At 38.9% G+C, this 13,888-nt stretch overlaps 1 protein-coding gene across 1 annotated transcript in view; it reads left to right on the top strand.

The window, feature by feature from the left end:
* LOC123361801 (ephrin type-A receptor 6) overlaps positions 1-13,888 on the top strand; it is a 394,507-nt gene that overhangs the window by 302,044 nt on the left and 78,575 nt on the right. The window contains exon 12 of the mRNA XM_045001949.1: positions 7,207-7,416. Coding sequence (XP_044857884.1) covers positions 7,207-7,416 — 210 coding nt within the window. The remainder of the gene's footprint in view (positions 1-7,206; positions 7,417-13,888) is intronic.

Raw genomic sequence — 13,888 nt, forward strand, 5'->3', positions numbered from 1 at the left:
CTTTTAAAAGTTTCCATGCAGCTTGCAGGAATTTCACTTTTGGCACTGTAATTTCTGTTTAACTAACGTCCTCATTTTTGTGTAGTCCCCCTTTCTGAAAGGCCCCTGCTCCTGCTTAGAAGCCTATGCCGTTATTTTCTTTTTCATTGTAAAACAATAAATGGTCATAGAAAAAGCTAGATTTCAATACTGAGAAGTGTCATGTACCAAAACACTGTAAAACGATTAATCCTCTTCCTCAAAAAAGACTATATAAAAATAATTTTTTTAGCTATCTTGATGCATGAACAGTAGCAGACTATATTGTAAACTATAAGGCCAGGATTTATTACCAAACTTTAATTCCCCAAGGCAAGTCTAGTAGAGGCTAAAAGAAGTGAAAGATAAGGTTCTGGAGGAAAGAAGTCTCTGAGTATATTGCTCTTGGAGGCAGCAGCCATTATTATGTAATTCCCAGAGCAGCTTTGCCATCAACCTCACCCTTCCTGTCAGCTAGAGGTTAGATGCTGCAGTAGAAGCCTACATTAAATAACATTGGGGGAAAGGGAGGGAAAGAGAAAAATGAAGACTTGGAGAGAGTTCTATAAAATGAAGTTGTAAAGCACATGTTGTAAATCCATCTAATCTGGCCTCACTAGTCAGAAAGTCATCTTTGGGGAAAAGAGGCCACATGCCATTGCTAAATTTAATGGTTCCCTTTCTTATTTATCTGCAGCAAGAGAGGCAACAACATTAAAGCTCATAACTAATCCTCTCTCTTTTCCCTTCACACACAACATGCACTTGCACTCTTATTTATTGGAGGCGCACTCCTTTCCCAGTAGGAGAGAGACAGCATTTCAGTACCTTTTGTAGGGATTTTAGGGACTGTTAAGGCAGCAATTTTTTTTCTCTGAACCAAAAACCAGATTGGGCATTTAAAAAATGAGCTGGAAATAAATGCCACAATCAAGTATCATAGTTACATAATGTCCCATCATCCAGAGGGTTCAAGATTAAGCTAAGGACAAACTACCATAGTTGCCATTGTACAGCCAACATTTACCCAGAGACACTATAGTTATCTTCTGCTCAAAGAACAGATTGTTTAAAATGACAACCATTGTGAATATTCTGCCAATTTAGTGACAAGGGTCATATGTCTAATGATCTGGAGTACAAAAATAATTTAGTAATTAATATGTACAACAAAAAAAATCAAAGTGATATGGAGTCTTAAGGGGAGCCAATGTAAAGATTTTAAATCAGTAGTTGTGTTGAAACAATTGTATAAAAATGTATGCTGAGCATTCTGTAGTAGCTGTGTTCTAGAGACAAGTGCTTTAGGGATGGGGGCAGAAGGAAGGGTAAATGGTTATGTCATATCCCCTGCTTATTACTGCTTTAAATGAGAAAGGGGCAGGGGAACAGTTGAGGCTACTGGGCAACTGTTGGTATTTTGTTTCCAATCTGAGCACTACTAGAGATAACACAGTGTGTTACTGTAAAAGAAAAAATACACATCCCTAGTCTGTTCTGATGGTATAATACACAAGCATATCATACTTGAAGATGCACTTGGAGTTATTGTCAAACAGTATCATTCAGTAGTGTTTAAAATGAACTAAAATAATTTCTATTGTGTTTTATGAAATTACTTAGTATCCATTACATGGAGTCCTGTTCACTAAAGAAGAAGTTGACAGCTGACATAATTCAATGACAATAATACAAATCGGAGTGCCATCCACATAATGATGAAAACATGAATTATATGTCTGTGTAATACCTATTTGCAATGTGATTCTTGAGGAATTTGTGTAAAGTGCTTAGTACAATGCTTAGTAAAATAATAACAACAAATACACTATAGCAAAGAGAAGTTGGCTTTCATGTCAAATGATCCAAAGAACCTGTCAACAGCCAATACGATATAAATTAGGCCTAGTAGTTCCTGGTAAACTAATTATTGACTTCAAACATATAATCAATTAATACTGAAATAAAATCTTTGTCACTTGCAATCAGATATCATTATATACTTGTCTCAAATCATATTTGCTTTCTGGAAAGTAGAACATTAATTCAGTGTTTAGCGCTCACTCAGATGTACATGGTAGAGTAACCAATGAGAACTGAGGATAGAGCTGAAGGATCTCAGAAGCAATATAAAAAATTCTACAAAAACAGTTACTTGGTGCTCAAAATGGAGAAAGCTTGTGCGGAAGCAGATTTTTTTTGCTTAGATGGCAAAAGGCTGAGCTATAGCCGAATTTTAGGCTTTTATAGGTTTTTTTGGCTAAGTAACATACTTGTTTTCTCTGGCTGTATCTAACACATTCTGAAAACTTTTTAGGAACAAAACCTTGATAGGAAAGAAGCTCACTTGAGGGCAGGTCTACACTATTGCTTAAATCATTCTAACTTACGTCACTCAGGGGTGTGAAAAAGACACACATGCACCCCGAGTGACGCAAGTTACAGTGACCTAAGCGCTATCCACACCAGCACTATGTCAGCAGGAGACACTCTCCCAATGCAGCTGTGCCGATGTAGCGCTTCTAGTGTAGACCTTCTGAGAGGGATATTTTTGTTGAGTTAACTGATCCTTTCCACCAGCCTATAACATTTTAATCACCCTAAGATTCACTGTTATAGAATGTTCTGTAGGTTGACTGCAATACTTCATTTAAGTAGGATTTTGCAAGACAAATCTGTAGTTGAACATAAACATTTCCCAAAGCATTAGATCGGAAGCATAAATGCAGGACCAGGCAGACATTAGATATATCCTCAACTGATGACAAAAGTTTATTTGGTAAAGCCATTAAAGCCTGTTTAAAAATTTGATGGAACTGCACAAATTCACTGTAATCTGATTTGTTACCAGTGCTGATAAACACCCTCAGCAGCTAGGTGGGAATCATATCAAAAGCACATTGAATATCTAAGACCTGGGAATTGGAACTAAGCCCTGGATAACAACCACTGTATCATTCAGATGTATGATAGTGTTTTATGTTTCCTTAGGACAGGTAAATGAAGCAAGGCATGTGGGAAAGTTGCCAGAGGATTGTGTTGACTCCTAAGGTGCACATAGAGATTTACAAATGCATAAGACTTGGGTGGGGGGGTGTCAAGTTCTTACCTTGTGTAACTTCATTGACTCAGTTGAATTGCTCAAGGGATGACTTGGCCCAAGGTCTCTATCCTGGTCAGCTTAAGTCAGACAGACAAGTATAATATGTGGGGGAAACAGCAGTTCAAAGATAGCAAGGGAATAAAATTGGCATGGAAATCAATGCAAAAGAAGTGATTAAGGAAAGATTTTGAAGAGGAAGGATGTTTAGCTTACAGGAAAAGAGAGACTGTTCCAAGTGTGGAGACAGCATGAAACGAGATGCACAGCCAAATGTGAGAAGGGAAAAGGGGAGCAGTTACGGGAGAGGATTCGGGAGGAACATATGGAATGGGAGGGAAAGAAGGGTGAAATTAGAGACAAAATGTAGACAGATGTGAAACTGTGAAGAGACTAAGTTGGGAATTAGAAGCTTGAACTTGAGGCAGTACAACAGAAAGTTAATAAAGGGATTCAAGGATGGGGAGGCGTAGTTGGAATGTCCGAAAAGCAAGATGAATTTTATCATAGGCATTTCAGTTATATTAGAATGTGACAAATATAAAGAGGTTATATTTTAAGAAAAGTCATTATCTAGACACTGTCCAGATATTTAGGAGTAGGGAGTAGAGGAAAGGATGATATTTTGTGATTTTTAGAGGGAAACCTGGAGGTGTTGCAGATGAGTCTGAGATTTTTGAACCTGGATTCCCAGGGAGGTGGTGTAGGTAGAACAGTCAGCAATGATAATGAAGGGTGGGAGTCTAAAGATTTGGGGAGACAACTTCAGTTATAGACACGTTGAACCAAATACTGAAGCAAAAGTATGTAGCTATAAGGAGCAAGTTACCCCTAGGTGGCCACATGAATTCTCTGCACCTGGCCAACAGAGGATGTTTGAGTATGTTGAGATGGAGGGGTGGGGGCAAGCTAACCTGCATCTGTTCTGTGGGTGGAGAACTGATGAATATGAGTTCTCGACACTGATTCTTGGCCAGGCCTAGGTGACTCCAGTATTAGATGTTTAGTAGTTATAAAAACCCTAAAATTCTTGTAAAGATCCTTTTAAGGATCCACAACACTAGAATCCAGGTGTGGGGCAGCTGACATTCTCACATCATCACTGGGAGGCCATGCAGAGCCACATCTAAAGAGCACTGTGGAGATTAGGCACTTCAGGAAGTACCACCCAAAAGGTCCTGAGTGACAACACCCTGTGGCCTTCTGATTGGCCCACAGTCACTATTTAACTATGGAGAGTGTTCCAGGAAGTTGTCTGGGCAGCTATGCAGGGTTCTGTGACTCCAGACTTTGTCACTTGCTGATTTCCAATTTCTGACCCCAGCCTGATGCTAACCCTGACTCTTGCCTCATGATTCCAGCCTGGTAGCCATCTCTGACCCTGGCCTAACTCTGACCTTGACTCTTGCCTATTGATCCTGTCTTTAAGCCATTACTCTGCTCCCTGAGTACTGACTTGTGACTGACACTAGCCCAGCTGTGGCTGCTAGGTCAGACCACCTATACCTGTGTGGCTGCAATAGGGGAAGGACAGAATAGGTTCCTGAATTATTTGGAGGGAGAGGATTTGGAGTCAGTGAGAAGATCGCTTTTTATTTCTCTGCCAATAATTGCCAAGTGGAGATTTTTGGCACAATAGCTCCAATCATTACGTTTTCATCTGGGTGATTCTCCCTGATGCATTGTGGCCCCTTTAAGAAGGAACCTTGTCCCCACTTATGGAGTGTCAGTGTACCTCTGTGACATTTCACTCTATATGATTTTATGAAAATATGCTAATGTGTGTGAATGTAATGTAACTGGACTATGCTTCATGCAAAAGGTCTCTTGTAAGGTGTAACTACAAAGTTTATAATCTACTGAGTTTGGTCGTCCAGTTTGTATAAATGTATCATTCTTGCATCTGAAACTAGAAATATGAAATATAACTCTGAGGTCCTATTGTAATTATGCAAAGTGTGGGCCATTAATGATGGCTTGGAATCTTGATGGCTCCCATTAATGAGGACAGTTGGTTGTAAATGGCTCTCTTTACTTGCAAGTTTTCTCATATATGTGTGTGCTTGCAAGTGGGTGATGAAGTCTTACAGTGACATGAACAGGAATCCATCTTTAAGCTGGTGCTTTTCCATTTAGAATGAGGGGTGGGAATACAGAGAGGGACAAAGGATTCCCACCTTGTGCAGAAGTTATATAAGGGGGTGGAACAGAACAAAGGGGGTAGCAGTCATGAGAAATCCCATAGCTACTACCTGAGCTGGGACCAGGACCATACCAGCCCAGCGGAAAGGATTGGGCCCAGACTAGACAGGAGTCTAGTCTGTGAAAGAAGCTTATTGGAACATCTCTGAGTGTGAGGTTTCATCTGTAATCAGTTTCTTACTGTATTAGTCTTAGACTTGAATGGGTTTTTTTTATTTTGCTTGGTAATTTGCTTTGTTCTGTCTGTTATTACTTGGAACCACTTAAATCCTACTTTTTATATTTAATACAATCACTTTTTGCTTATTAATTAACCCAGAGTAAGTAATTAATTCCTAGGGTAGCAAACAGCTGTGCATAGCTCTCTATCAATGTTATAAAGGGTGGACAATTTATGAGCTTACCCTCTATACACTTTATATAGAGTAAAATGGATTTATTTGGTGTTTGGATCCCAATTGGGAACTGAGTGTCTGGGTGCTGGAGACAGGAGCACTTCTCAAGATGTTTTCAGTTAAGCCTGCAGAGGAGGAATCAGTTGACTATATAGGTGCAACATGACTCTTTGGGGGATCAGCATTGACTTCTGTGACAGCAGAGCTGAGGGCATGTAGGCTGCACAGTATTGAAGCAACTGGGACAGTTACAGGATATCCAGGAGGAAAAAGTAATTATGAAACTTACTAGTTCTCAGAGTTAATGTTTATCACATTCCAGTCATTTTGTTCCCAAAGCGCATTATAAAGTCGTAGACATTAAAGAACAAAACTAGTACAAACGACTGGCTTAAATGGAGGGTCTGTAAACCTCTGCCTTGTTTGGAGACTTACAGCTGAAAGTTTTTACAAATCTGATCTTGTGTCCACTCTGTGGGTCTTTTTTTGACCTAAAAGGACACATCTTGGAGTTTTGGTGCTTATGAGGGTTGATTACAAAGGGATGTTGAAAGTTAGACTCCAAACCATTTTCAATAGCTCCAAAATAAAGATCAGAAATAACACATGCATGTGTTTTCACTACAGTGCTAAGGGAGGCTTACAAATTGTGAATACACTCAGCTTGTATAAAATCAGCTGTATTGACTTATACAGGGCTCCTAATCATTTAACACTTAAGGGGGCAAATATAGTACTATTTTTAAAAATACTAAATGATTTGCACCAATAGCTACTGAGGTATGTTAAACAATAGTTAAGAGGCCAGTAGAAAGAGTTGCATTTTTATGACTTATTCCCAGCAAAGGAAAAACAAGAGTACCCACTCTGCTGAAATTACTGATTAATACTATATGTGCTCCAAGCCTTCAGATGGCATTTAGCTATTTTTACAGTACAAAGGGAAATTGCATACAAAGCTAAACTGGGTGGAGTAAGAGCAGATATACAGCATGTCATTTCCATTGGGTCTGAGGGGTTTTGGGTGGGGGGGCAGGAGGAGGGACTTTGTTCTAGATTGGTTCATTTATATTGCAAAAATTGATTTGAGGTTTTTGGGAATTTGGAGGGAAGGGGCACTTGGGACTGAAGGTTGGAGAGACAAGGGAGTTGTTGGATTAGAAGGGGGAGTTGGTGGAGGGAGGGAGGTAGAAAAGGAAGAGGAAGGTGACCCACATAATGGACAGAGAGAGAGAGAGAGAGAAGTTGGAGAGCTGAAGGGCTGCAGTATAGGAGGGGGCAAGAAGGAGGACAACCAGCTAACAATGGGAATAAAAGCAAGTGGTAACAGTGGATTTTCACTGGGAGTTTTGCCTGGATTGGGAGTGCAGGATTGGACCCTAAATCTATAATCAATTTTTAAATGCAAACTGCAGTCTATGTAAATAGTGTTAAATCCATCAAAACTAGAAATGTTCCTTGAACTTACACTGTGCACTATCTTACTTGCAGAAGCATGATGGACACTTCACAGTCATCCAGCTGGTTGGCATGCTTCGTGGAATCGCATCTGGCATGAAGTATCTCTCAGATATGGGCTATGTACATCGTGATCTGGCAGCCCGTAATATTTTAGTCAACAGTAACCTCATGTGTAAAGTCTCTGATTTTGGTCTGTCACGAGTGTTAGAGGATGACCCTGAAGCTGCTTACACCACAAGTGTGAGTGTCTCTTATCTAATTTGAACAGTTTATTAAGTTGTGTCAACTGCATTTGTTTTATTCCTGTTTCAACCTCATTTGTGCCTCAGACATAGTAGTCTGGATTGACTGTTTTTTTTCATTAACAGTGTGTGGGGTTTGGATAACTGGTCTGCTTTTTAAAAATGTAATCTTCATTGAAGGTTTTTAAGTAATGCCTAAGCCAGCCAGTTTTCTTATCAACCAGTGTTTTTCTCTTCTCTCTCTCCACTCCCTTGTTCCCCACTGTAGCAGAGTGGTCTGTCCAGTCAGCACACTTAGTGGTCAGGGCCTGCTGCTCTAGACTCTCTCTCAGTTCAGTGTGTGAGGGACCCCCTGAACAGGATTCAGCTGGGTCAGCTTTCTTGTCAGTAGCACCCTAGTCCTGCCTGTCCTAGGACTAGGCACAGAGGAATCTGGAGGTGGTAGGGTAGCCCAGGTCCTCCCATTCCACCAGGTCCCAGGTTAGGGCCCTGAAAGTGTGACAGCACCATCTGGCCTATACTTGGCCCACCTCCTGTTCACCTTCCCCAGCCACTTCCTACCCCACCCAAGGTCTCAGTTTGGGGCATGGCTGCTGTTTGATAATAATCCTTGTTCCAAGCCCCCAGAGTCTTGGGCCTGATGCAGGCAACCCTCTGGTGCCCAGCATACAGTTCTCCCTGTTTCTGGAGGGTGTGGGGGAACCTCAGTAAGCACTCCTTCACCTCCTGGAAAGGGTTTCTCTCCACCCCCACTACCTGGGCTGCTGGAGCTCTTTTTATACTTCTCCTTTCCCCAGGAACATGCTTGACAGTGCCTGAGGGGCGGAGCCTTCCTGGCCCAGTACTGCTCCAGCTCTTTTCTTGCCTTGGCCTTAGTGAGGGGTTTGTAAACCCCATCACACCCACCCACAACCCCGGCGTCAATTTGCAAAGACATGCTTTTTTAAAAGGTGAACAAAAATTCTTACTGATTCCTTTAAACCACATGAAACATTTTGGTCATTGTTTTCCATGTAAAATCCATTCTGATATAATTAGATCATATGCAAGTCTTTATACTGTGTTTGTGATCACCTTTATTAAGCACTCAGACATTTAGCAATTTCATATGAACTAGCTTGTTTTTGAACTATACAGTAGTATAACAATATGTTGACTTATTCAGTCCTCTTAAAACCCTTAACAAGCTTGCTAGTTTATAATTTTTCTTCACAGCTTATTCCCTCAGTATCAAATTAATAAAAATATCTTTTTTTAGCATAAAAAATGTTAAATTCTTGTGGCCTTCTTAAAATTAGAGACATGGGATAACGTACTATGCTGTTAATGTTATGGATCCATCTACTCAAACGTGAATCACAGTTTAGCTTTTTTAACATATTTTTCAGCTGTTAACTTTGTTTTGTTCATTGGAAAGTTTGCCAGCATCTTCTTAATGGCATTTTTACACATTTCTGTGATGAAGGCATGCAGTGTTGAGGAAGATTAAGTTGTTCTTGTCCATTTTTGACTGTATTGGCATCCAATGATCCATTGACATTATCTAAAATCTTCTGAAAAGTATCCTACCAGAGATCTGAGCTCATAGGTACTCAAGAGTCTGGAACTCCCCATCAGTGGGAATTCCATGAGTGGAAGACCTGAAGGATCAACCCCTCTCCCCACCCCCGCATTTATACTTCAAATATCTGATTATGTTGCTCAAGTTTACCATCTGAAAAGGAACTGACTTTGATTTCAAGTTTTAAGCCTCCTCACATTAATACTGAAGTGCATTATGCTATAAAAGTAAACTTGTTGGCTATAATGAAGAATACTTTTTTAAAAAATCTTGAACCTGGAGAACACTGTTCAAACTTGACTTACAACATATAAGATATACAGGATGTGCAATATGAGGGGAATAAGTAGCTTTGGGAAAAATCATTCCAGAGATTCTCCATGGAGAAGTACTTATGCCACGGGACACCATAGAATCTGCCAGTATATTGCCTCCTGTCTCTGTGGACAAAGAGACAGGCCTCAGGTGAAAGCAGGCCAGTATTTGGAGACAGATGAAATTGATAGGCAAATCAACATTTTTTCCTTCTCTGGTGTATTTAATGGCTGGATCAGGCCTGTTTGGATCATTACTGATCCACAAACAAACTATTGCCAAGAAAAGTGTTGACCTCTTTTGGGCTGTTGAGCTAAAGGACAGTGGGCCCTCTGACAAATCTGACATGTGAAAGCAGGCAGCTGTAACTGAAGGAAAGCAGATGCATCTAATGGCTGATGTAAAGACAACATTTATGGAGAATTGCAGAGTTCCCTGGTTCTAAAATTTAATCTGAAGAAGCTTTATTAGAGTCTCCATGTGTAACTGTTAGTAGAGTGGTAAAAATACTGGTTTGGCTTTTATTTTATTTTTTGTATGTCTGGTAGTGGAGTGGAAACTGGAGTTTAGGGACTGGAAAAAATGACAGATAAAGTAGCGAGAGGAAAAGTCTGGAGAAGAAATTACTAAGAAAAGTTGCTGAATTACAAGTTCAGACTGAAACACTAGTTAAGAGACAATATACAACTAAGAAGGATGGGGCAGCTGGAGAATGCCCATAAGTACTGTGGTTTAGGATTAGTAAATTTCCCAAAGGCTTTAGACTGTGAGGCTACTGTAAGAGCTCGTGAATAGTTTAAACAGTACAGGAAAAAACCGAAATCTCAGAAAATGGCTTTCTGACTTTTGTGAAGCCTTTTTTCCTCCAACCTACTGACAGAACTGAGGGTAAATGTGTTTTTGATATTAGGGTTAGCAGGTGGGGAGAATAAGAGACTTGTCTCTACTTGATGTAATGGAAGGCAAGACCTACAGCAGGATTCAATTTTGGAACAGAAAGTGGGAATTAAGATGTAGTAACACCCCATCTGCAATATTTGTGTCTCAAATTGATCAGGAACTGATATGGCAACTTCTGAAAGAACTAAATGCTATGCCTTTTTCCAGGGAGACAAAATTTAATCTTTTTACTAGAGGTTGCCAAGACAACACCAGATCATTTAAAAAAAAGACATTTCTATCATATAAATAGGAACTTTAGTCAATACAGAGGGAGTTTAGGCTCGGTACCTCTGTTTTCGGCTAGCCCAACGTTGTAACCGATTTTCTTTAAAATACAGTAAAAGTTTATCTGCAAATATGAAGGAATTCTAAGCCCCAGAGAAACATATACATGTGGGAAATGTGTATGTGTATTGAAAATAGAAGTTGTGGTGCCACTGCAGACTAAATTGGTGATTCTGTTAACGGTGAAACCTTAATAGTTCTGCCTTAAATCTGATTTAGTGAGATAAAAAGCTGCTTCAAACTGAATGATATCATATATAAAGAAATGCAGTCAAGATTACTCTTGCCTATCTGTTATATTGCTGAATTCAGTCCTTAATATATTTTGTTTTTTCCCCAATTTTATGTAGGAATAGGATTATTACCTTGTCCTCACTGTATAATTTGGTGGACTTTATGGGCCTGATCCTGCTTAAGTCAGCCTGAGACACTAAAGTTGAATAAAGTAGCCTGAGCAGAGACAGTTCAGGGTTATTAGATTCAACCGAGGAACAAAACAGATTGATGCCAGCAATCTAGTTAAATAGTAACCCAGGGCAAAACTTAAGTGAGATCAAAACAGGGCCCCAAATTTATACACTGAAATTAGGTGAATTATGTTGTTTTCATGAATCAAACAATGTCTATTTTCTTGTAATGGTACATGGATTATGTTCAGCCTAGTGAGGAAAAAATACATGATAGGTTGTTAAAAAGTATTTTAAAAGTTACCTAGTTAATTCATGCTGACAAGTGATACTTACCTTATGAACTTTCTAAGTGCTGGGACAAGCAGAATGGCTGGAAAAATTTCTTTAAGAATCAGCTTAACAAGAGCAAATAGAGTGAAACAATTACTGGTAACTGGTCAGGCAAAGACAGAGTGAGTAGGTGCCACAAGGGTTTTTTATTAACCAGTGTTTGTTTACCTTATTAACTGCATGAGGTAGGGTACAGTTTCTCAGCTAGCTAATTTTGCAGACACAATGAAAATAAAACATTCTAGTATCACCAATATGAGAAGAATGTACAGAAATTGATGAAGTTACATCTTTCAAAGTAGGGAGAAAAAATCTGCTCACTGGAATTATAGTTATTTTTGTTTTGTTTTGTTTCGTGATTTGCAACGGACCATGTGTCATTTATCAAAATGTAAATACTGTAGAACCAAGCTAACTTTTATAGATAAAATAGCCTGTGCAGAGAATTTTCTGAGAATAAAGATTCAGAAGAGAAAGAAGCAAGCATTGATAACAACAAACTGTTTAAATAGTAACTAACCCAATAACAGGAGGTCATGAAATGAAATTGAGGAGAGGAATAGCCTATAAAACATGCAGCTTGAATTTTCACTGAGCTTGGTTATAATAAGAAACAAGAGGTAATAAAAGCAAATGGCAGGCAGCAGGCCAGGAGGGAGTCTGCAATTTTTTTTAAAGATACAGATAAAATTAGATAGTGTCTTCAGCTATATTTTGGAAGTTAGGATGATGATATAGTTGAATTGATTTAGTTCAAAATGCTGTGAGTTGACATTACAGTATACTGGTATGGTGATCCATCTCAAAGGAAATCTATCCTTCACTTACCTTCAGAGCCAAAAAATGGATTTTTCCACCACTACACTGCTTAGTGGGTATAGCACGGTAGTCCTTTGCAGAATAATTGATCCAGTCTAGAAGGCATTATTTTTTAATTCAGATACAGAACCATACTAAATAAGTTACCAATCCACAAAACCAAAGTTTTGTAAGTTCCAACACTTCAATTCTCCTTTTTGGCCTTGTTTACACTGGGAAGGGACAGAGTGCTAGACATAATTTAGCATACAGTGTAGACAAAGATTATGTTTAACAGTGTGTCATGTGGTCATGGTTAATCCTAACCATGTATTTTGTTTTGTATCTACGTTTTAAAATATGCCTTCTAGATTACAGTTAAATCAACTAATATGAATTCATCAGTCATTCTGGCATCAACTCCTCTGCTCCTCAGCTTTAGGACGGGGGTGCTGATTTGTTTAACAGACTGGAAGTGTCCCAGTTTCTCTTATGTATGAGAGAGTGTATGCACCCATCAGAGCCACAGAGAAGTGGCACACTGTACTACCTATACTGAGGGCGAAACTCTGTGGACCAAGTCCCAAAGGCATAATTCCTTCTCCTATGTAATGGTGCTGTATGTAACTCAGTCACTTTATTTCTATGTAAGGACACATCAGGGAGTGAGAAGATTGATGATGGGGAAGATAAAAGGAGTACAGCTACAAGGGAGAACATAGGAATGGAGAAAGACCATTATTTAGGAAGAGGAAAAAAGAGAGAAATCATAGGCAAGCTACGTATTTCTCAACCTGCCACGTTTAAATTTGGCCCCCTAGGACAGTATATTATACTCCATGTATCTAATAGCCTGCTACACAGTTCTATTTCCTCTCTAAGTTGCTTTTATGAAAAATCTAACAAAATACAAACTATCCTTCCCAGACAACATACAATTCAGAAGGTGTCATTTAAATAAATAACTGTTTTTATTATATATTCAGAAATACAATTTCCTGTTTCTCCTGGTGACTTGATTCCCTAATTAAGTACTCTGAGATACATGGACAAGGTCACTTTCCTTGCAGGACTTTGGTAATACCTTCCACTGCATACAGGGAACTTTTAAAATACATTTTAGCTGCATCATATGTGGTATAAAGTGCTTGGAGCCAGAATGGTTATTCATTAGATTTTTCAAAGTATTGTCTGGGATAGTGTTGTATAATTAACTAGTACAACTTCTAGCAAGTCATTTTTAGAAGTGAACTTCCCTTGTGATCCATAACTGGAAATGTATCCAGTGAGATCATGACATCAAACTATTCATTTTTCATAGGATTTTTTTCCCAAACCTTAAGATCTTCTGATTATTATTAAGATTGGCTTTTGTGAAAGGTATGGCACACGCTGGATCTGGGCCAAAACAAATAGCCATTGCTAGCATCTAAGTAATCTTTAAATATCTTCACAATCATAGATATGTCAAACTGATGTGCTTGAATATTATTTCTGAAGTAACATCAATGAAATTAAGACTGTGGAATGACACGGGGTAAAATATTTTAAAACACCCCATGTGATTATGGGGCCTAAGTCCCATTTTTTTTTCAATTAGACTTAGATGCTTTTGAAAATGTTACTTTCCAACAGCTACCAGTCAACATTTCAAGATAGTTTTTGGAAACACGGCCTTCAATAAAAGAAGAACATGGCAGTTACCCACTCTCCATGAATTGTTATGGCATTTTGCCATTAATACCTAATATTACCAAAGGCCTCTCAAAACACTTTAATAATTATCTGAATTTTCAGTCTAATTTCATGCAAGTCTGTTTGTCATGCAT

The sequence above is a fragment of the Mauremys mutica genome, chromosome 1 (assembly GCF_020497125.1).
Source record: "Mauremys mutica isolate MM-2020 ecotype Southern chromosome 1, ASM2049712v1, whole genome shotgun sequence".
In the NCBI taxonomy this organism is placed as follows: domain Eukaryota; kingdom Metazoa; phylum Chordata; order Testudines; family Geoemydidae; genus Mauremys; species Mauremys mutica.